This window comes from Dermochelys coriacea, chromosome 7 (assembly GCF_009764565.3).
Source record: "Dermochelys coriacea isolate rDerCor1 chromosome 7, rDerCor1.pri.v4, whole genome shotgun sequence".
In the NCBI taxonomy this organism is placed as follows: Eukaryota; Metazoa; Chordata; order Testudines; family Dermochelyidae; genus Dermochelys; species Dermochelys coriacea.
Genome location: NC_050074.1, coordinates 94,518,661 through 94,543,026, shown reverse-complemented (window position 1 = coordinate 94,543,026; position 24,366 = coordinate 94,518,661). Strand labels below are relative to the sequence as shown.

At 36.6% G+C, this 24,366-nt stretch overlaps 1 protein-coding gene across 3 annotated transcripts in view; it reads right to left on the bottom strand.

Moving 5' to 3' along the window:
* MYOF (myoferlin) overlaps positions 1-24,366 on the bottom strand; it is a 111,487-nt gene that overhangs the window by 37,532 nt on the left and 49,589 nt on the right. For 2 of the 3 annotated variants that reach the window (XM_038409246.2, XM_043518711.1), the window contains 15 exons: positions 23,682-23,808; positions 22,520-22,623; positions 21,137-21,205; positions 20,971-21,014; positions 19,937-20,019; positions 17,539-17,577; positions 12,829-12,953; positions 10,885-11,001; positions 10,269-10,446; positions 9,030-9,154; positions 8,378-8,484; positions 5,301-5,493; positions 3,976-4,131; positions 2,438-2,569; positions 251-414 (listed from right to left, as the gene is read on the bottom strand). In XM_038409246.2, the coding sequence (XP_038265174.1) occupies positions 251-414; positions 2,438-2,569; positions 3,976-4,131; positions 5,301-5,493; positions 8,378-8,484; positions 9,030-9,154; positions 10,269-10,446; positions 10,885-11,001; positions 12,829-12,953; positions 17,539-17,577; positions 19,937-20,019; positions 20,971-21,014; positions 21,137-21,205; positions 22,520-22,623; positions 23,682-23,808 (1,763 nt within the window). The remainder of the gene's footprint in view (positions 1-250; positions 415-2,437; positions 2,570-3,975; positions 4,132-5,300; positions 5,494-8,377; positions 8,485-9,029; positions 9,155-10,268; positions 10,447-10,884; positions 11,002-12,828; positions 12,954-17,538; positions 17,578-19,936; positions 20,020-20,970; positions 21,015-21,136; positions 21,206-22,519; positions 22,624-23,681; positions 23,809-24,366) is intronic. The other variant, XM_038409248.2, reaches the window with a different exon arrangement.

The window sequence follows — 24,366 nt, the reverse complement described above, 5'->3', positions numbered from 1 at the left end:
CTAATCACTGGAAATCCTTTCTGCATGTTCACAGAAGAAGGCTCATCCTTCCTTCTAACAATGTAAATACAGATTGTACTGTTATTAAATAGCTTTGGCCGATTGGCTAACTTACTCTCCTACTAAAAAAATTCTGTTTAAAACCTGTCCAACCCCACTTAAACCCAAGAGATGAATTTATTCTGCACATTCTGAAAATAACTAGGAAACAACGCAAACCCCTTGATTGTGTAGGAATCAGAAATCTGACCTTCTTTCAGGATCAACCATCCATTCTCCTTCCCATTCCCAGCCCTTTGGGGGCAAAAAGAACTCTCTTTTCAATTTAATTTTTCCTGTGACATCAGAAAACTTGTGGCGACCAACCAGTCCTGAGGTGCCCCACTTTCCAAACAGAAGAGCCTGATTTTCATACTGTTTGAGAGAGAAGAATAAAAGAGCAGTTTAGGGTCCAAAGAAAAGCTCTTAGGAAAATATAAGTGTGTATTTATGTAATCATTACAATTCAAACATTCTACTATATGTGGCCCATATCTGAAATCAAAGGATCAACCTGTTAAATAGAAAATACTGTTCCATACTCCAAACAGAAACAAGTTGGGGTGCTGTCTCCTCTATATCTGCTGTCTCTGTCTCCTACCACATTTCCTCCTCATCCCTATTCTGCCACTGACAACTTCAGTGATTCCTTCATCTCTTCCTCCTACCCTCATCTCAGTGCCTCTTCAATGCTACCCTGTCTGCAGTGAATCCCCTCCCAACCTACATCCTCTCTTCATACAAACCTACTGCTTCCATGCTGCCTACAAGAGACAGCTTTAACTTTTTGGTAAATAAATTTCCATTATAATGAAAACATGTTGTACCATAAATTAATCACTACATGATCTCGTTAGTGTAAACTTTGTCCTTCTCCATGTCCCCTTCTTTTTGTTGAGTCACATGTAAAATTGGATTATAAATTGATCAGGGCAGGCACGATAGGACTGATTCCGATCTTACACTAGTTTCGCACTTCCATTGTTTTTAATGGTTTCAGAGTAGCAGCCGTGTTAGTCTGTATTCGCAAAAAGAAAAGGAGTACTTGTGGCACCTTAGAGACTAACAAATTTATTAGAGCATAAGCTTTCGTGAGCTACAGCTCACTTCATCGGATGCATCCGATGAAGTGAGCTGTAGCTCACGAAAGCTTATGCTCTAATAAATTTGTTAGTCTCTAAGGTGCCACAAGTACTCCTTTTCTTATTGTTTTTAATGGAATTATTCTAGATTTATACTGCTGTATGTTGATCAAAATTTGATCACAGATTGGTTCTGGGCTTTTTAACCCCTTCCTTCTGTAAAATTCCTAGAACATTTTTGGATTACTCTACCAATAGTAAAAAAAACTTTGTCCCATAATCATTTGTATTTTATACTTAAGAAATCATGGATTTTGACATTCACTTTCTATTTTAAATTACTTTCACTACAGGTGCCCAAGTACTGCCAACTCAACTAACTATAGGGGTAATGGCTACATAGGCTGCTGTCATATGAGCAGCAGTTCAGCAACTATATAGATAGAATAATAGAATATCAGGGTTGGAAGGGACCTCAGGAGGTCATCTAGTCCAACCCACTGCTCAAAGCAGGACCAATCCCCAGTTTTTGCCCCAGATCCCTAAATTGAACTCACAACCCTGGGTTTAGCGGGCCAAGGCTCAAACCACTGAGCTATCACAGATGTTGGTGCTTTACTGTAGCAATTAGTAGGTAGTGCACATAAAGGGTGCCTGAAACTTATCATTAACAGAAGAATAAAATTGTTTCTTGGATTAGTCTAGATTCTTCTGATATTTTGTTCTCTTCAATTACAGCATACCAAGAAGGCTATTTTAAATATTATCCACCTAATTTTCACCATCCCACTACCCATGGTAACTCCTAACACTGCCATGTTATAGTATATTCTCTTGTAATTGGAATTTGCTGGTTTGCCTCAATTTTTCTGTAGTGTTTGTTTCAGTGAATCTTTCTGCTCCTGTGGATTAACCATTACTAATCAATACAGTCTATGTTCATCTATTCTCTGATCAAATATGAACAAGCAATTAAAGTAAAAAGGTTCTTCATATAGCAACATGCTATGGGACAGATTTTAATCTTAATTATGCCAATATAAATCTAGAATCACTGTACTGAAGTCAGTGGAGTTGCTCCAGATTTACAGCTGTCTAACCAAGATCAGAATCTCGTTTTATGAGTTTGTCAGAGATATCATCTGGAAGAGATGTTGGGTCTGATTCTTCACTACCTTGAACCTAATCTAGTCATTTATATCTATACAAAATGAGTGTAAAATGACACCAGTAATTGATGTCAGAATGTCAGTACATTCCAGAGTAAGTGACAAAGTTTCATGTAAGAGTAATATATTTAACATTAGCAGGAATACCATTTCTGCAGAAACACTGAATGTTCCTTCTGCAAAGCTATTAAACTTCTTTTCAGCTGCAGTCAACCCAAGCCAAATGTTAACTCGCAACTGCACTGGAATTTTGGCACCTTTGTTCTTGTCCTGTGGGTACTGAAATATGTAAAAAGAATAGTTATCCTCTGTTATCATAGACAGTAAATGTAGGTTCTGAATAAAGGTACATAATAGCTCAGACATATAGAAAATAATACATGGGTTATCCAAATACTCCTGCACTGCACTGCAGTTTCCTGCTTCAGTGGTTACTTCAAAATGTCTTTATCAGCAAAACCCCTGTTGCTTGACAGATAGCACCAGAAAACATCCTAAAAGTAGAACCCCACCCTTGATTTACTGGCATGTAAGAGCTAAATATAGGAAGATTATTGCTTAACTCCTTTCCTGTGTTTCCTTTCCAAAGTCTCGCACACTAATAAGTTTGCCTCTGCCCAGTACTGAGAACAATTATAACTTCATAGTTCAGCGTTGGTTTCAGTCAACCTCTTTGTCACGAGAGGCTTGAAACGCAGAGTTCAGAAAGAATGTTTCACTCAAATAGGAGGCAAGGGCTATACACAGTACAGTTTTAAGGTAAGAGATTGTCTACACTGGGAAATTTCCTGGCATAAGTATACTGATATACCAGTATAACTATAACTCTCTGTGTGGATACTCTTATCCTGGAATAAGAGTGCCTTTTTCTGGTTTAACTGACTTTCAAAGAGACAGACTTAACCAGAAAAAGTCACTATAATTCTGGAATTAGGGTGTGCACCAGAGAGTTATACTAGTATAACTATAGCAGTCTAATTATACTGGTATAGCTGTGTGGGGAAATTTCCTCATGTAGACAAGCCTTAAGTATTAGGTTCAGACTGACATCCAAAAGTTTGAATATTTATCAGCAGCTTCTCTGAATGATCCAAATCCACCCAGTAAGAGTCTCTAGCCACAACAGATCCATCCACGTGCCTTCTAGCAGCACCAGCACCCACGGTGGCAGAATAACCAGATTATACTTCTGAGCTCTTGGATGAGGTTCTGAGCCACGGACCAGAAGCTGATTCTGATTCTTTGTTACAATGGGCTTTCCCATCATACGCTGTGTGCTGTTTTGGCGAAAGCGTCTGCAATTTGGCTCTTTGTGGCTGACACCTCGCACCCTGAGTCTTATCCATCCACCACTTCAGAATTCTTACACCTCTCCTGTGCCACTGTCAGACTGCGCCATACTGTATATCCTGCCAGCAGCTAGCTATTTAGGCTGCTGTCATCCACTCACAAGTTTTTCTGCCTTGTTTTGTAGCAAGTTGCACTAGAAATGTCTTTCCTCTATGCTATGGATCAGAGGGTACAATATGGCCTTAAGCCCCTTAATAGAGGTACATAAGCCTTTCATGGCTTTAACTTTTCATAAAAGTAGCTGAGGGAAAACTTCTGATGGTACCAAAAATAGCACGTTGTTTTTAAATTCAAGCGGTAGGGTTTGAAGTGGCACAATAAAATTATCTCAGTACCTTTAGAAAGATGGTCTGCGTCTTTCCACAGTATTTACCAGATGCTTCAGTACTTGTAGCAGAATATAAAACCTGGTGTGCGGGAATGCGGGCATAAGCTAGTCTCTTCTCTCCCCGGATCATCCAGATGATCACATCAGGTATACTGTTTTGTGGCTGTTTTTTTTTTAAAGAGAAAAAAAGAATCAAAACTATATTCTGCAATTAGCAGAATTTCAAACTAACCCAGTGTTTGGAGAGTAAAAGCAGAAATCAGGTCTCTTTCAGGGATTTATTTAAGACAAAACAGAAATACGGATCCATGATACTAATATATGGGAGGAAAATTTCTTTTGCAAATAATTAAATGTCATACTGTTCTGAGATGATGATTAGAAAAAAGCCAAATAAGTCTTATAAAAAGATTTGATAAAGAAGATGGAGGTATTCTATGAACATTTTCAGTCACAAATGGTTTATAATTAATATGCTAGGCTAGATACTTTGGCCCATTATGTCCCCTTTGTGCTGCTCCACTATTGAGGAATTCTTGGCCTGCATGGAGCCTAAAGTCAATGGGATTTAAGTACACATTTAAAGGCTTTCCTGAATAAGGATGGACTTATGCACATGCTTAGGTTCTTTCCTAAATCAGGGCCTGAAAGATGAAATCATTGTAACAAGAACTTTAGCAGAAGCTAAGTAAACATCCTGCCAGCTCTATGCTGCCTGCTATCACTGCTAATTGTGAGTCTCAAACTGGTTATCATGGTGTTTTACCAGTGATTTTTAAAATTAGCAATGGCAAAGAGAAGATGAATATCGCTATAGATGAGATGAAAACAAAATACTAGCTTATATGAAAACAGTCATTTATTATGTTCTAAAGTTACTCCAGGGATTAAAACAAATTAGAATAACTGGTCTAAGCCCAATTTAAATAGGTTTCTATAGCTGCTGACCCATGGAAATTCTGGATGCACAAACCCTAAGGAAATTTGCAATTTCCAGACAGACTCATTAGGCAGACAGGGCTCCCCTTTATCTAGATTAGAACCAAGTATCTGGGTCTTATCCTGCTACCCTAACCCAAAAAAAATTCTCAGTGAAGTCAACTGCAATTAAAAACTTTACATTAAAATACATTTTAAACATATTCCTGGAAAGAAGTATTTTTCACTTTCTGAATTTGAAAATTACTGGGTGGAGAAGAATGGATGAAAGTTTCTTTTAAGTACTGTGCAATACATCAGCTTGAATCTGCTGTATGTGCAGGCATTGTAGTTATTTTGTAGAAACTGTGTCTTTTTAAACCAACTAAATCGTATGTATTTTGAAGTACTGACCTCTTCGGTCAATTGCATTAATTTATCCAACCAGTTTTCAATTTCTGCCAAAGTGGTCTTCACATTGGTAGTGTCATTTCTCATCCTTGTTGCTGCCTCTAGAATGTGTTTGAGAGACTTGAGGCGCAGTTTCTGTATCTGTGTGTCAAGGACTGTGACATTGGATTTGCCTTCTAAGAGGGGCAATGGCTTACTGAAAAGAGAAACAAAAACTTTTAATAATATAAATCTTCCCTCTTAGCATCTAATTTCATTAAACAAATGTTGGAGGAGCATAGGTGTTCATACTTGAAGAAAAAAATTAACTAAGCTCTATAATATTATGTTTCATCACCAATATTTCCCCATGGCGACAAAAATAACAGAAATCCATCAGAATAATGCTATAGGGTCCAGTCCTGTAGACACTCCTATTGGGCCTAGTGCTTACTACAGAGTTTAAGCCCACTGAGCGCAGGCCTCGGTTTATAATAAGCACTACTGTAAAACAGCCTTAGATAGATGTAATTTCTTTTGCTACACTTTTCAATTTTTCTACATATCAAATTAATGTAGAAGATTCATGTCTAGAAATGGATTTCAAAGGTGAAATCAACATTTTTAGACTCTTTTCATTGACTGAAAGCTGTGAGTGCTCAATAGTTCTGACAAATAAATCACTTACTTAAGTATCTAGCTATGAAGTTATCTAACTTTCAGGCACTCAAGTTTGAAAATTTGCACCAAAGTCCGCTGCATAGAAATGAGTGAGACATCAGGGTGCACAGTTGCAATGAACATAACTAGGAAATTCCAGAGTACAGCAGCAGACCCCGGGGGAGAAAGTGATTGTACTGATTTGTTAAAGCGATAGTTTTTCTGAGGTCTTCAAAGGTATTCATTTTACAGAAGCTCCTTGCTACTCAGTTCACTAAGGTGCATTTAATATGGCATTAGAAGAAGCTCTTTTTCATAGCATTTTCCTGAGCTGTTGGTGAGATTGAAAAGACTTACTACTGAGTCTGAACCATATAATTAGAAACCAGGTGCACAAAAGCTCTGACCCTGCAAAGCCTTAATGCCAGCTGTATTGCATACTTGCATAAGTAGTCCCATTTCCTTGAATGTAAGTACTACACTTAGTAATGGGCGTTTGTGGGATTGGGCCTAAATATAATAGAACTCAGGCTACACCAGCTCCCTCCTGAAAGCTGCTGCAGATTTCAGGTTTATAAAGGGCCTTAAAGCTTGTGGAAGATTTCTAGTCACTTAAAATATAATGTGACAAGGAAACTTCTTTTACAAATACAATATATGGAATTATGTTTCTTAATGCAATTCAAAAGTTTATTGTAAACTCTTTAGTGACTGTCACTTACTATATGTTTGTACAGCGCCTAGCACAATGGGGCACTAATTTATTTGACGCCCCCGGGTGTTACCACAATCAAATCGTTTAATAATATGTTTAATAAAGCCATGGGAATTGTTTGAAAGAGAATGTGTGTGTACACGAGTGAGACAGAGAGATTTTATATATATAAAAAGCAGATGTACCCACACTTTTCATGTGGTTGTAATGACAGGAGACTAGGGTTGGTCCTAGATAATGTGCTGTCCTAAATGAATTTCAATATGCCAATCCCTTTCTGCCATCCATTCTGTCCTGCCCCTTATTAAACTTTTTACTAGGTCATTTAAATTTCATTTAGGAATTAAAATTTCTTACTAAATTAAAGAAATTAAGTGATTTCTTACTAAAATGTACTATAACTCCATTGTGTTGGTTCTTCTCTTTCCCTTCCCTTCCTTATTTTTTCACTTCACTTCTTGTATATCTTGCTGAATCTCTTCCTCCCTCTTTTTGTTTTCTCTCCAATTTTTCTTTTTCCTGTTTTTTTATGTTATTTTCTCATCAACTTTACCCATGATTTTTCAATCTCTCTCTCCTCCAGTTCAGTCTCTCTTCTCTCTCATACTGCCCATTAATATCTCTCTGCTTTCTTCTCCAATTCCTTCCCCCAAGTTTAGAAATTATTCTCCTCCAAACAACACAGCTCGGACACTTATTGCTCTGTCTAAATACACACAACATATTGACTCACTTTCATTCTCTCCTGGGAAAGTCATCCCATCACAGAAACTTTTGAACACATTTTTTTGTGCCCTGGTCTTTGAGAACAAACTGGGAGTTCTCCTCTCTCCCCTCCCCATGAGTCGGGCTGCTAGAGAAGATTCTTCTCCCTCCTGCCCAAGAAAGAGATCCCCTGTGGAAGACCTTTCTTCCTTCTCATGGTGGGAAGCATTCGTGCCTTAAACAGCTGGGCCTCTGGACTGAGTGCATTGATCAAGGCTCAGGTGGCTCTGCCTGACGTAGCATCTGACCAGGTTGAACTGAGTTCCAACCATCTGTTCAGCATCAGCTCTGCTGGGCCACTTCTCAGTAAACACTGATTTGTTGTGATGGCACCCCTAAAACTCAACCCTTTGGAGAGAAGACCAGGCGAGAATTTTCAAAGGAGTTTAACGGAGTTAGGTACCCTAATCCATCATCTTTCAATGAGATTTAAACACCTAATTTCTTCAGGCACTTCTGAAAATCTCAGTCTCTGAAGTTATGTCAAAACATGGGTAGCCACACAGCTAACTGATGAATTCCAGCAACCATGTACTAGACAGTATTACTCTGAGATTTGCACTTTGTCCTAATGATATGTACCAAAAAAAAAAATCTTTCAACTACATTTTTACAAACTGTCTGAGCCCATAAAGGAGATGCTGATATTCCATATCAACAAAACATCCCCAATAGACAACAGCTGAATATATAACACCACAGAAGCCAAATTACACTTTCAGAGTGTGAGTCTATGAGTGTGTGTGAATGTGTGGAGGGGACAAAGGACACTACATAGGCACAATTTCAAGAATGGCCCTGCTCAACAGATTCTTTTTTTCTTTTTAAGTGTTGTTTCATTATTGTCAATTATTAATATAAAATAGAATGATAGGGCAAAAGAAATGGGTTCTAAGGTGATTTTCACATTGTGTTCTTATCTTCCTGGGCTTTGAATGATGAGTTATGCAATAACTTTTACCTTGTATCTTCTACAAGTTCATTGATCAGCTTCAGCCATATCTCTGTCAACTGGTTTTCAGAAACTTTAGCCTGTATTCCTGATTTTAGGGTAGCTATGTTGGATTGCTGGAGGGTTTAAAGAAAAGGCACAGAATATATAACCGTACATTCTATTGTTAGTTTTAATGTGAGTTCCACTCCTACAGTCAACAAAACAACATTTATTTTGCTAGAAAAACCCAAAGACCAGCAGGACATGTTCAGACATTATTCATATTCAATAGGCCTGATCCTGCATTCTTTGCAAAACTGCTGAAAAAGGAGTGCAGGGTTAGACCCAATATGCTTAACAGTACATAATATTGCACCTACATACCAATTAAAGTGCAATCCTATGGTCTATGCATCCCCTCCTGTATAGTTTACTCCTCCTTCTGGCAGGAATACACTGCAGGAGGGATGATTGCCACTTCCCAGAACACAGACATACAATTAACTGTGCTTTTGCAGCATTAATGTATGTCTATTTTGGAGAGTAAAATGTGTGCCAGAATTCGGATCCCAAATTTGCTCTTAAAGTTCTCTTTCCACCCCATCCCTAAATCTTAAATTCATACAAATAATTTAGATGCAAAACATGAGAATAAAATAAGAAGTCCTGAGTCACTTACCAGTCTTTCAGCCATGGTTAGGATTAGGTTCACTGGGTCTAGTCTATGACTTATGTCCTCCCAATAGGAAGTCAGTGTCACTACTGGCTTTGTGTTCACCCATGGCAGGTAATAATAGTAGTTACCTAATGTGAAACATTAATGTGTTAAGAGCTGTTTTTGAGAGTCTAAATACATACCAAGGACTTGAAATTGTCATTCTTAGTTATGTTGAGTTGTATCTTATTCTGTGATTAGTTCCATTGATTTCAGTTGGCCTATTCAGGCAGGCAGCTATTATTCAGTGAGAATCTTGCCCTGAATTATCTAATCGATAATATTTTTCAGGTAAAGTAGTGTCCCTTGGAGAATAAACATTTGACATGAATAATTTAGAAAGCCAGCAAGGTGGTTTTTTTAATCATCTGATAACATTTTTACAATATTCTCTCTAGTAATTCCCGTGTGAAAGTAGCTTTATATATTTTTTTCTTTAGAATAAAAATGTTTTAAAATAATTTTATGAGGGCAAAATTATTTGCTTTGTCTAGTAAATAAAAAAAACATCAAAACAACCTAAAGTGTGCATAACTAAAGGAAAAATTAAAAGTATTGTATATGTTACTAATCAATCTAGTCCATTGGTTCCCAAACTTGTTCCGCTGCTTGTGCAGGGGAAACCCCTGGTGGGCCGGGCCGGTTTGTTTACCTGCCGCATCCGCAGGTTCGGCCGATCGCAGCTCCCAGTGGCCGCGGTTCACTGCTCCAGGCCAAAGGGAGCTGCTGGAAGTGGCGGCCAGTATATCCCTCGGCCTGCACTGCTTTCAGCAGCTTCCCTGCACAAGTGGCGGAACAAGTTTGGGAACCACTGGACTAGTCTATCTGCTTTTAGGTGCCAGTCACTTGTGTAAGCACTGAACAAGAGTTATGAAGAAAGCACAGAAAGTTCAAAACAGTATTTTCCTCTTTCCTCTTTTAGTTTTTCTGTGCTTGTGTTTATAACTTTTTTTATTGGTGCCCTGGGCCTATTGACTTCAGTGGGATGTATCAACCCCAAATTGGATAGGTTTTATGTGTAACTAATTACAAGATAGAAGATATCAAGAGCAAATATAAATTTACATATTACTTTCAGTCATATCTTCAATAGTTTTTCAACAAATCAAGGTTGTTGTTATCCTAAAATTTGATCAACAAACAGATTTGTTTTCCAAAAGAGAATTCTGTATCTTTATAGCCACACTTCTGTAGCATACTTACCATCAAATATAACACGGCTGTATTGAGTTGTTGATGCCAAAGGCTTACAGGTGGTGTCAAACTTGTTCCCATAATTACCAATGCTAACCTCAAACTGGATAGCCTCACCAATATCTTGCAGCATGGTAGCAGAATGAAACACAGCAGACAGACTGAATTTTCGTCTGCGCTGATATTTCTGTACAGTATTACAAGAGTTTTGGTTTTAATTAATTAATTGTATGTAATGGTAGAGAATTAGAAAAAAGTAGCAGTATCTACATGGAAACAACATTTACCTTAATACTTTTACACATTTCTCTGAAACGCACATATGTACATACACACACACACACTCCAAATAAGCAGAGGTAAAACTAGAAATGTGTAATAAAATAATACATTTGAAATAGTAAAGATTTCTTAAATCGCAATTTCTATGCTGGGAGGAAGGGAAAGTAATTTTTGCAGCCATATAATCAGTTATTTTTGTGTGGAGGTTTTCTGATTGTATATTAATGACCTGAATAAACAAAGGATTTAATTATTACAATTTTAGTATGTCATGTAATTCTCCAAAAAGAGTAAAACCAAGCATTTTGCATCTATACATATTGACGAGTGCACCAGGAATTACCTCAACAACCAGTGCGTCATCACTGGAGATCGCCTCTATCTTTTTATTCACAGATTTACTGTCAAGTATTGTAGATAGTTCAACCAAGATTCTGCCTCTATAAGCAACTCCTTCCTCCTGTAAGACAATCACACAAAATTCTATATCTAACTGCTAAAAAAAACATACTCCTTTGCTGGCCAACAAATTGGAGTTGAAAGCCTGGCTCCCTTGAAGTTAATTGCAATACTTTAATTTCTATTATAAATGAAGAGCAAATATATTTAAGAAATAAGCAACAGTAAATTATAGATGCAATGTTTTTGTATGCTTTATTCTGGACAGCACCAAAACCATTGGTATTAAGCAAATATATAATATATAGACTGGATTTGTAGAGTAATTGAAAACTACTGCCCCTTAGGTTGAAGAAATTGCTGACAATGGGACATATAGTCTACAAGCATCAAATGGATAGTTACTGCCCACTGGAGATCACATTGTAGCCCAAAATAGATAGGTTTTCCTATAAATTATATCCTTCAGCCTCCACACAATCATTAATTCTTTTGAAGTTGCATTTTACTCTTAAATGACCTGCAGAATCAGCTGCTTTCTGCTGAGGCTTTTCTATATTTGCTCTTAGGATAATGTGTCCCTCTGTTTTAGACAACTACAGAGCTTCAGCAGTAATATGGGCTGCTGTGCAGAGCAAGTAATGACCATGGTCCTCACCACCTGCAGATATTTTGAGATCTATAAGGAAATCCCATACCTCTTGGAGCATAAAAGATGTCTGGAGAATCTGCAAGGGATCCCATGCCCTTGGCAGGACGTCTATGCCAGCACCACTCCCTGAGAAACTATCCTACCAGGGCCTCCCATTGGACCTGGCCTCAAATCATTCTTGACAGTGTCTGATGGTGGGCCGTAGTGTCAGTATTTGTACTTATATGAGAAAACCTCATTGGTTTGCCAAGGGATAATGCCACACAGAGAGGCTATCCCTAGCCTTGCCTGGTCATAAACCCCTTTCCAGAATCCCACATGTCCAAATGTGCATAGCTTGTGTATACAGGCTGTGTGGATAGGAGGCAGGATGGGAGGATGAAACCAGGTTGGCTCAAACCTATCTCTGTGGCAGATTTTGGAGATATTTTCTGTTTCTTTCATCCCATCTGTGGGGGAAATCTAGTGGATGATATATGGCACTTGGAGCATTCTTACTTGGGAATAGGTAGGTGTATCAAGATCTATAGGAAAATCTCATTGATCTTGGGGCATCTGGGGACAGCAGGACCTTTTCATGGAGGTTCAGTGTCCCCTGCCCCTCTCCCCCAGCTGATCCCCATTTTGCTTTCCCATGACAGCATGGTTTCCTCACGGCAGTATGGCTAATCAGCCTGTCTCACTCATGCTCTTTAGCCAGTGTTCCACTCCCCTGTGTGTGTGTTAAAATATGCAGAAGGGGAGATAGTTCAAAATAATGTTGGTAGGTTCAACTTTCTCTTATTGCTGCAACATCCCTGTGGGATTGGATGGGACACTGCCATGGAGAACAGCCATATCAAAATACCTATGGAGGAGGGGTTTCTGCTGGACTGGGAGAAAAGGTTCAATATACAATGAAATTGCTGCTCTCCCCTTAAAATCCCTCATCTGAGATCTGTCCCATTTCATTCCTCTGTGCCAATGTGATTAGAATGGGAATCCAATGGCCTCAATCTATATGATCCCAAATGCTCATTCAAAAATGTATATAAAATTGAAACTTCCACAAACAGAAAATTTTCCTGTTCCATTTATTAAGTAGTGACATCACGCTAAATGTATGTTATTTTGAAAAAACAAAAATAAAAAGTTTTCTTTACATTTGCCTTAAACTTAATAATTAAAACCAATTCAGTTTACATTTGTTGATAATAAGTTATTTTGATCTGTTTGTATTATAAACGTGAAACTAACCTTTCCAGAGTTTAGTTCATCATAGGGGTCCAGGAATCCAGTGTATTCTCTTGGGCTTCCATAAAGGTTTAGGTAACAGGGCCCAAATGTTGGTAAGAAGCCCACCTCTCTTTCCCCTGTGTTTACTGATAGGCGAACATCATCATTAGAAATCAACTAACCATCTTTTAGAGCCACAAGGACATTAAAATTTAAATTCACATACAGTAAAATAAATGTTAGATATTAGTTGTTAGTAAAGGAAGAACACTTTATTCCATGGGTGTATCTCAGTAATATGAATTTAATGCATCTATTTGCATAGCTTATAGCTGTCCCTAGTAGTTTACATGGCTGTAAGATTTTTAAATTAGATAATATTTTATGCAATAAAAAACCCAAAGAATAAATTGACCTTATGCTACATCCCCATCATCAACATTTCATTTATGTGAAAGACCAATACAATTTTAAAACAATGTAAAAATTTTAATGTAAAAAATATTTTCAGAAATAGAATAAACTGAATACCAGATACCACTGGCTTTCACTTAAGGATTATGTTCTAGCTAACAATAAAGAGGTACACAGTTGCTGGAAGGTTAGTGTTCAGTATCACAGAATATGCCTAGTTAATCCTACTGTTTTTAGTGTGCTACTGAAGCGACTCAAGTATGTTAGTAGAAGGACTAGTAGAATGAAAATTATTTAAGTATACCACAGTATATAACACTGTTAAGTAACCTATTCACCATACCTGGAGGTAGAGTAGTATGAATATTTTGTGCAAAAAATAGGGGGCAAAAGAGGTTGGGGGGGCACTAATCTAAAAAAGATTTGCCATTATGCCAAAATAATTAAAAGAACTGCTGTATTCTTAGGTCTCAATCCTGATCCCAATGAAGTCAATGACGAAACTCCCATTGACTGAAATTGGAGCATAAATAGGCTTGGAAGTGTTAGATTTGTATTAGTAAATGTCAATAATGTTGATTTCACTGTACATATACAAACCGATGAAAACATATTTCCATGTATAATAGAAATGTACAGATAGGCAAAGTCAGAAAACAGTTGCTTGAGAACTCAGTAGTCAAAAATCCAATGATTTAGACTTTTGAATTAAGCTTGTTACAAATGGAGTAGTAAATGAACAGTAAAAACAGATATGATCTGTTGACTTAAGGATACTTACTTTGTATATTTTGACATGTGATGTTGGCAATTTGTGTTTTAACTGTTTCTACAGATTTATCTTTTTGAACAATGTGTCATTAAATAAATATCTGATCCCCTCCACATAATTTTTTATGATTGTGAAAATTTAACTGGATGAAAATAAAACAAAATGCTTAAAATAATCAATTTTATCCATCAAAATTATAAAAATAAAAAGCTGAATTCTGCCATGCTTAAACATAACAGAGAGCCTTAATTTCAATAATTTTGCCTGAGAAAGGAATGCAGGATAAGACTCAAAATTAGATGTATAGTCGCTCCCATTACTGCCTCTTTAGTGAAGGGATTGCCAGCCTGTGTATTATAAACTCCTTTTTGACTGGCCTAAAATTTCATTCAAAAGTGAAAGTCCACACATTCATTTATTTTTCATAGATGAATATTTGTCTGCTATAATTATTTTTGATAATTCTGAATACAGTTCAATAGAATTTACATATCAATTATACTCTAGAGCTAAAAACCAAAAATGAATCCATAAGCATTTATTTGTCATTTTTCTTAATTAAAATGGCCAAAATAATTTAAATCCTTTTTTTAAATGTCTAGGTTTAGAATGTGTGTGCCAAAAAAGCACTATTTCAAATCATCACTCTACAAAGACAAGAAAAGGTGTTTCTAATTTAATGCTTACAGTCCCTTACCTATATCAATACTACTGCTGTAACTTGAGTACTGCTCTAATTTTTATGTTTGGTATAAAAGTAATTTGTAGATAGAAGCATTACTCATATTATTGCTATTGCCATTTGGTTTTGTACATATGTACTGCAGCAAGTATTATAGTCAGGCTTGAGTTTATTGAACTGAACAGGATACTGATGAAACTGAAATGGCTGTAAGGGGAAGCAAGCTTTTGTTCTCTAGCTCTGGATTTAAGGGAGTTAATTTGAATATATCCCCTAAAAGTGCTTTTAGGTTATTGGTAGATGAACATATAATTAATACAAAAAATTAGAAAAAAATCAGCCATACATGCGGAGAAATACTCTACATTTGGAATGGTGCTTGAGATCAGGGGCATGATTCTGAGCTCTCTACAGCTTTACCCAGCTGTATCTCCATTGTCTTTAATGGAGGTATTTCTCATCTATACTGCAGTAAATGAGATCAGAGATAGGTTCCAGGTCTTTCATCAACACCTATCAGTTTTTTCAGAAACTACTTTGGGCAATCTGAAGCACAAAATGATGGCTTTACCATTAGGATAAAGACAGAAGAATGTGAAAATAAAGGGCTAAATCCTACAAGTCTTTCACTGATTGCTGACTACTCAGCAATATGTAAAGCTAGCTGGATAGTAAAAGGGAATATGAATGTTCCGATGTTTCTTACTGGCAAAACAAATGCAGTTGTGTCAACTTTGCAGAATGTAAAATGGTTCTGTGCCTTGTGCTTTGTCTGCTTCCACAATAGTAAACTTTGTCCATTTTGTCAAAATTTTGAGTGGTTCACACTCTTTCATGTCTAAACTACAGAAAGTAGATGGGGCCACAGGACTCCTAAATACTTTTTCATTTTAATATTCATCTGGACAGCTCATGTTACACTCAGATTATGTAGCTGTTTTTCTTTCTTAGTTGGGTTTGGACCACAGAGCGATTCAGTCATAGGTCTTTATATGAAATGAAACGATTTTACTATTGAAAAAAATATCTGGAACTGGCCTGAAGACCTTTTACTGTAGGTAATTATTAAGTGCCCCAGCTCTTCTTACATATAAAGTCCTCAGAGTTCATTGAGGTTGCACAGGTATATCTGAAGACAGAATTTGGCCCACATTTACATCTTTCCTGAAGATGGAATACTACTATAATCTAATTTGAGTATTGACTTTTCCCTGATCATTGCAGATGTACAGGGATAATGTTGTTGGGAAAGATTAATGGTAAATGCACGGTCCTGTAGAGATTTGTATATTACTTATATATAAGGCTCTACTTAGCCTACAGCATTGCAGATTCTGCAATATTAGGCTTTCACCACAGTTTTGACAGCGGGAGCTGACAGTGGGAGCCCCGAGCCCCTGCTCTCTGCCCTGGCCCCTGACAGTGGGAGCCCTTTCTCTCAGCCTCAGGAGGCCAACAGCCGGAGCCTCTGCTCTCAGCCCCAGTCCCTTGACAGCAAAAAATCAAGGAAAAGTAATAATGGACTTTATTACCAGAAATAATAAGGTCCATTTTTACCTTTCCGCAATTTTTCATGGCTTGCCGGCAACTCAGCTGCAATTTTTTGACAATCATCCTGCAATTCAAGTAGGGCCTTAGTTATATACATTCTATATCATGCTAAAATGAGTTTGCTTCAACAAACTAATCATCTAGATTTGGGAAAATGAAGCAACCTGGTTTTCTAAAGTGAATGACTCTACAACCATAATTTTGGTTAAAATTGTGGATGCGGTATATTTTAAAATTGAATGTAAGAAGCGTAAAACTTTAGTGTAGGTAAAATTCAGCTCTGTGCAAAGGACTAAGAATTGTCCAGACTTTTGGTGAGCAATTTCAACTGGAGTAGAAACTTTTCGTTCAACCCTAAATGTTTTAATTTTCCTCTGTTTCTTCTGCTTTACATCTTAATACCACTGAAGACATCTTCCACTGCTAAATGACCCAGAAACATTGCCTCTGATATTAGAAGCAAACATAGGGATAATACTAAAAAAAACCCCTTCTTTATAAAAAATAGATTTCTATGTTAAATTAATCCATCTGCTGTCTACTGTTGAAGCTAAATTCAAACAGAAGCGCATTTCTAAAGAAATCAGTGTTGTTTCATTTAAAGGTGATATGTTTAAAGAGCTGATTATCCGAAAGGCTTGAAAATGCTTCATAAAAATTATGTCAGCTTTTATTCAGTATTATTCTATTTTTCAGTAAGCCATGCTGCACTTTTGGATCTGAGATAAGAAAACAAAGCGTTTGGGTGGATAAACTTATTAACATTCAGTTACATTTCAACTGCATTGAAACTTAATCTGCATTTATTTCTATTAAATAAATGCAACTTTTAACTTAATGATTTCCAAAAACAACTCTAGGTTACAATGCAAAGACCAATTTGTTCATAGTTAGAGTAAATCAGGTTTCATTTTTCAGATCTATTTATCCACCCAGTTAAGCATAAGCAAAAGAGCTGTGAAATCTTTTAGGCAGTTCATTATTTACAGGGAGCTCTACAGCAGCATACACAGTTGAGCCTTTCTAACTGAAAAACTGCAAGCCATTTGTCAGAGTGCATAATAACTGAAACAACTACATGCTCAGCTCTAAAATGCAGCACCACACATCAGCGAAACAGGAATATTTTCAAACCAATTCCAGTGCCAAAACTGATTTAAATAGTACGTCATATTTAATAGTCTCCAAATGTAGCATTGTATCCTTTAGTTTTTTTTTAAATGTTTATAAAATAGTTTGGTTTTGCTTTGAGACAATATTACTCAGATTGGGCACTGGACAGCAAAATCAAATTAAAGACCAAGATATAAACCTTCATATGATGAAGCCCCAGTTCCCGAAGATGAAAATTCTATATTATGAAAAGACAACAGGTTACATGACAAGAAATTATAGAGCTTAAAAATGAAACATATCAAAGTGAAATCTGCTTTAAAACTAAATCAAAGCTGAAGTGACTCTGGAGTGGCCTGGAGTTTTGATGCTTGAAGAAAATAGAGTGTGGTATTTCCCTGGTTTTATGAATTCTAAACAGAGAAAGATATGCCCAGGGCTATCATCAAAATACAATTTTGGTATCTGTGAGTTCCAGCACCTCTGTCTGAGTGCCACATATAAGATTTTTTTATTTAAAATACTTTTAAATACTATCTTAAAAACTAAAATCATACAAATAGATTTTTTTTTGCATAAAGCTTTTCGCTTAAGGAAACAATCATGCTGCAGATTAGAACATGTTAGGATACTTTCATTTACTGGAATGATTAGACTAGTTCTAGTTGATTCTAGTTCTAATCAGTTGATCTCTTGGAACCCAATTCTGCACACCTTGAAATCAGTGCCATTGACCTCAAGGGGAGGAGAGTTGGAATCTTGTATTGAAGATCTGAAACTAGAATTGCAATTTTCAGAAGCGATGTTGAGCAAGACTTTTCCAGTAATTAAGCACCCAGATTTCAAATTAGAAACACAGAAGAAATGAAGTAACTTTGTCACAGAGGAGAAGGCAGAACAATCTTCATAGGCCCTGATCCTGCAAAGATTGGCACACATGTAAACTTTATGCACATGAATAGTTCTCAAACCAGTGTATTCACGTGTATAAAGTTAAATACATGCTCAAGTCTTTACAGGATTGAGGCCAATGTAGTTTTGTTTTTTAAACTACTTACCTGGTAGCTTACTCGTGGACAAGCAGGGCTTTTCTTAGACAACTATAAGGATGTTTCATTACATATATCAGAGAAAAATACTAATTCAGAATTCAAATGATGGAAATTATTTGGGGCCAGCATCCTTCAGGCTAACTCACCTTACTTGTTATATTAGGCAGCTATATAAATATCGAGCATGATTTACTGTGAACTCTTCTATGGGAACAGTTAATATGCTGTAAAACTTTTATGACAAAAATTAAACATGTATTTCTGGCAAAACAATGCCATGCTTGACAAGGAGTTGGCCCACCAATAAATGGGATCCTTCTATAAGAAGATGAAATTGTGTGTGTATGTATGTGTGTGTGTACATACACATACACACACATCCATCAATCATTAGGTTAGAAACATGTTATGAGTAGATAAAGAAACTATTAATAAAATAAATTACAACATAATTGTAACTAACGGGAATAACAAACTACACTGAAATAGTTATAAGCATAGCATAACAGAAACAGGAAGGAAATCTTAATTTTGTCTTTTCTTAACCACTCTATGGGAAGAAAAATGTTGCTGAAGTATATTTTTCTTGCAATATTTCAATAAGTTCACAGATCACACAAGCCCTAATAGAGAAAATATTTCAGGAGGATGGAAACCTTGCCTACCTAGAGTTTTCTTGCAGTCATCATCAGTTCAGCTTTTTAGTTTTCTCAATAAGTAGCAGAACCAATTGACTGAAAAACTTTGACACATGCTTGGTCCACTTAAATAAATAATTTAATTGAAAACTATTGAATGAATCCAGTGATTTGCAGTTTAGATAGGCTCAGGCAATGAGATATAGAACCTCTCTCTTCTAGATCACTGGTCTGAGTAGTAACCAAGAGTCATTGCCATTTGACTGCTGTTCAGTGGCATATGGGAAATGAGAGGTGATCTTGGACCAGTTCTTACCAGACTGGTGTTCACATCACAAATGGCATCTTATAGTTAGTCTCATCAGGAAGACTGGCTAATCGTCTCTTGACTTCAAGCTGTTTCTCCAAAAGCAAGGTTTGGGCAGGGTGGCAAAGAAGTGGCGGGCAAGGTCACATTTGCTATGGCTCCCATTTCTGTACTGGTTCTGAAACAGTGAACTTCAACTTGGCCCCTTTCATAAACACTGAATTCACTAAAAATATCTTATAGCACTCTGGATTATAGATCAACTGAAGAATTAACAGTTACATGGAGTTTGAAATATTCAATAAAGTTTTTTATATGTACCAGAAAACTGAGTTTTGAATTATCTAGTATATACAGAATATTTTCTTAAATTTTGTGAATTAATTATTAATACTTCAGTACCATACGATTTTTCAAAAAGTAAAGTTACTGTTCTAGAAAGTGGCCAATTTGAAAGCACTGAAAACAGAAGATCTTCTTTAAGTCACAGAACTGGTATAACACAGGAACTCCAGCAAAGCAAACTTCCCTACACTCTCCCATCATTTCTCCTAAATACACAGAAAATACTTGCTGAAATGTGTAAGCTGAATAACTCACCTTCTACTTCTCCACCAGAAGCAGCAATTTTGGAGAGACTTAAATACGTTGTTCCTACTACATCATTTTTTGTAAGACGATCCCTATATGAAATGTAAGATTGTAATTAAATGCAACAATGGTCATCCTCAATAGAGGCAAGCTACAAATGGCTAAATATATTTACAGGGTATATATGTTTAGACCACCTGGCATGTTTTAATAACAAACACCAGATGATGTCTGGCTTTTACATAGCTGTGTAGTAGGAGGGGAGAGCATAAGAAGCTGCTCACAGCATTGCAGAGTTCAAGGGTCAGGCAGAATTTCAGTCTCAGAACTGGCAGTCCAGCTAGAGGAAGTAAGTTGCAACCCATAAAGATGTGTAGTAACCAGAGATGTGCAATCTCTGTACACTTGGAACTCCAAGAGGTATTCTGCTCCTCTCCCTAGGGTTGGGTGGCTCCATCTCCAGCCTAGAACTATGCCTAGCAGGCACAATCAGGCCCACAATAAGAACAATAAAACTTATAACTTGAGCATATTAATGTTTGGCCCACTTGTCCAAAAATTGTACACAGGCTTGATACACCGAATACCAGCCAATATCATGGTAATCAATATAATATACATTGCGGACTAGAGTTAGGCAAATAATTACAAAAATAGTCATATAAATTTTGGAAACAAATATATGGAATCAATGTATGTTTGCAAATATTGGTGAATTATTTGCCTATCTCTACAAGTTGGTCAAATAATGGGGAAGAATTGTAAAATAATTTATTAGAAAGTTATTCTATAAGTATTATTAACCCATCTCATGTTGATTGTACAATGCACAGAAATCAATGGTGTGCCAATGCCATACTATTTATGGCCCCAGTTCAGGAAAGCATCATTGTTCAGGAAGGGTAATGAAGCATTTGCTTAAGTGCTTTACAGAATCAGGGCTTACGGTTCCAAAGCCCTGTGAATTATACAGAAACAGGATTTTTTCCATTCAGCGCAATTTTATTTTGTCTATTACTTTATACAAAAGAGTCAAAACTCACCAGTCAAAAACTGTTAATCTTATTTTTTCACACATTGAGGGAAACTGGAAAAAAAGTAGAGAAAATAAAATGATTCATAATTTATCTTTCACATTTTAAAAAAATGTTCTGAATAAAATAATAAAAACAGATGGTGGATATATAGAGAAGCAAGACGAAACCTTACCTTGATTTGAAGATTAACAACTTGATTCCATTCTGGATTAGCATTTTTCTCAATTATATTTGTGCAAACCTGCAAAAACAAAACAAAACAAAAAACGCCGCAAATGAAACAGATTTTATAGTAACTCAAGCTCAAAAATCAGACAAAAAAGCATGGAACCAGACACAATTTAGGATAAATTGTATTCAGGCTGGTCAAATGATATGCCATCACAGGGTCCTATAGTGGCTAATGGTGAATATTAAGTTTTCCATGATTTATTGAGTCATTAGCCTTAGGTTCAGGGCTGGCTCTAGATATTTTGCCCCCCCAAGTGCCGAGAGCGCAATTGCCCAAGCAGAAAAAAAAAAATGAAGGGCCGGAATGCCGCCCCTGGAATTGTGCCACCCCAAACACATGCTTGCTTTGCTGGTGCCTAGAGCCGGTCCTGCTTAGGTTGGTAATTATTGCTGATCTGATCTGCTTATGCAAGCTAAATGCAAGAGGCAAAACTATTCCACCGTTGTCCAAACCATGGTTCTTAGGAGCTTCTAACTGACAGAAAAAACTGCTTATCAACTCCTCCAGGCACAAAAAAGGTGCTACCACAGTGGCACCCAGATATGACTGAATGACAGCAGGAAAATAAACAAAAAGTGATGATCAGCCCTGGTGAATTCATGTTTGGTTTGTCTACATGTTGGACTGGATGAAAGATGTATTGTACTGGCAACCAGGTTCCCATTGTTGTTGATGCCTATTAGAGGCCTCATTGCTGTGGCATTGTATGCAACTGTCTATACCACCTGTGCCTAAAACCAGCAATGATCTAACTGCTAACAATAACATGGAATTGTTGTTTGGGTTGGTGTTTGGTTTTGTAATGAAAGCAAGTCATTATGACAAACTAGTGTATGTGCAACGTGCAACTATGCCCTTAGATTTAGTGTACAATCAGTTATATAAAGCAACCATGAACACCCGATAAACAGGTAATCTGAAGTGGTCAAGCCCCTACATCTTAATCATACATTCTTTTAGAGTCATTAGCACACTTTAAAAACCCTTTCTATGGTATGTTATGGTATGTCCTCAGTCTATTGAATATGCTTTGTGACCCAGTACTGTAAACCCTTATGCAGATGAATAATTTTCGTTTCTATCAACTGAAGTTCCCCATGACTTTATTTTTAATATTTCATGTGCGCTCCTAGATTTTAGCTCCACCTATTCCTTCCTGTTCTACAAAGTGTTGAACTAGATATGCTGAAAGGCATTTTCTCTTGTTGACAATGCACTGTGGACCTACAGTTCAATCATCTTCAGAAACACTTAGAGTTTGAATACAGTTTTCAAGTATATGATTAGTTTGCAAGATTTTAAATATTAACTTAGACAAATTACCTTTTTTCCAGCAAAACAAACTTCCACAAATGGATCTACTAGGTTTTTCTTGTCTGCATCACCTCCAAATATTTCCTTAACAGTCTGCGCAAAAGCATCATCCACTAAAGAGAAATTATAAGGCAAAAATTAACTTTAACCCTTTTCTTGAAGATTACGGGCCTAATTCGGTCTCAGTAACTTCTAAGCAATCTTACTTAAGTCAATGCAGTTGCATAGACATAATTAAGGTCAGAATCTTGCCCTATGTATTCAGTTTTCAAAAATAAATATTTGCTGCTAGAAATGAAAAAATAATTGAGATTTAGAAGCAACTTCTAAAATTTTGGTCCTGAGAAGATCACAGTGAATTTTAATGTTAGCCTAGAGCTGGGGAAACAGAAGTTTATGCAATCCTTTCATACCCTCCAGCAAGTAGCAGTGGATCAGCAGCCTTGAAGGTGGCCTGTTTGTCATCCCAGACATAGAAAGAGTGCCGTGAAGGAGAAAGAACTGAATATAAAAGCCAGACATGTTCTGTTACCAAAAATGTCTAAGGTATAATGAATTTTCAGGGACCCACAATACTTTGTTTATTGCACACTTCCCTTCTCCCGATGTTGAAGCCAGTATCTATTGATAGTATTCATTTTGTGTCATTTGCATTTAGAATAAGTTGGAAAAAAATGATGGGCTTTAATAACTTTGTTTAGGAACAATTTGTTTAACCTGTTGAGTTTTGAACTCTTCTCAACAAGCTTTGACTTGGGGTTTGGAGAAAGTGTAGAGCAATTAAATAGAGACAACTCAGAATCAAAGGATGGATGTCAAATACAGACTTCCTACTCAGTTGAATTATCATCTCGAATCTCTGTTTGAGGGATAAAGGGACACTAGTAGATCAAACAACACACCATCACTATTTATATTAAAATTTCACATAATCTGAGATGATAACATTGCATTACCTGTTACAGAAGTTGTATAGATTTGATTGAATATTGAAAAAAGAAATGGGCTGCTTAAACCATCACAGAATTATGGGCTCAAACTATGTGGTAATCTACATGGTTGCTTGTTTTATGTCTGGGAATTTTTTTTTAAAATCAGTTAACAGATATTTCTACAAGTTATCAATTGCAGTCTTGTAATAAGTAATACAGTAATAAGAAGCTATATATACTCTGGGGAATATCCTCGGCTCTGTAGATTTTAAGAAGGAAAGTGACCCATCGAAGTGCAATTCCAGCCGGCAGTAAAAGATTACTCTCCACATCATCATTTTCATTATCTTGCTCTCTTTTTTCCATCTGTTGGAGATATATTGGTATATATTATCCACCTATATATAAGAAAGGCATCATATGCTAAACAGTCATGTATAATAATAAATTTGTTAGAGTCTAAGGTGCCACAAGTACTCCTTTTCTTTTTGCGAATACAGACTAACACGGCTGCTACTCTGAAACGTATAATAATATGGTAATTGGTCATAGCAGCATCCTTTATTCCGCCCACAAGTTAAAATCTATCTGCATTTGCATTACAAACTAGGGTTTATAAAATTATAAAACCATCAAAATTTGTTCTGCTTAAAATGTGTTATTTTCAGTTTCAACCTCGTCAGTATTAAATTGGAGCAACCACTATTTTTTTTTCTAGGCAGTCCATATAGCTATTTTTAAAATAATAAGCATAAACCATGAAGATGTGATATTTATAGATTTCTGGTGCTTTTTTGCACTCATGTGCAGTGGTGACTGTATGGAATTTTCACACCCTTTAGTGGATTATAAAAGTATAATCCGCTAAAAGTCAAAGATCTCCTGACAAAGCATGTTACTGTGGCTGGAAACTGTGTACAACTC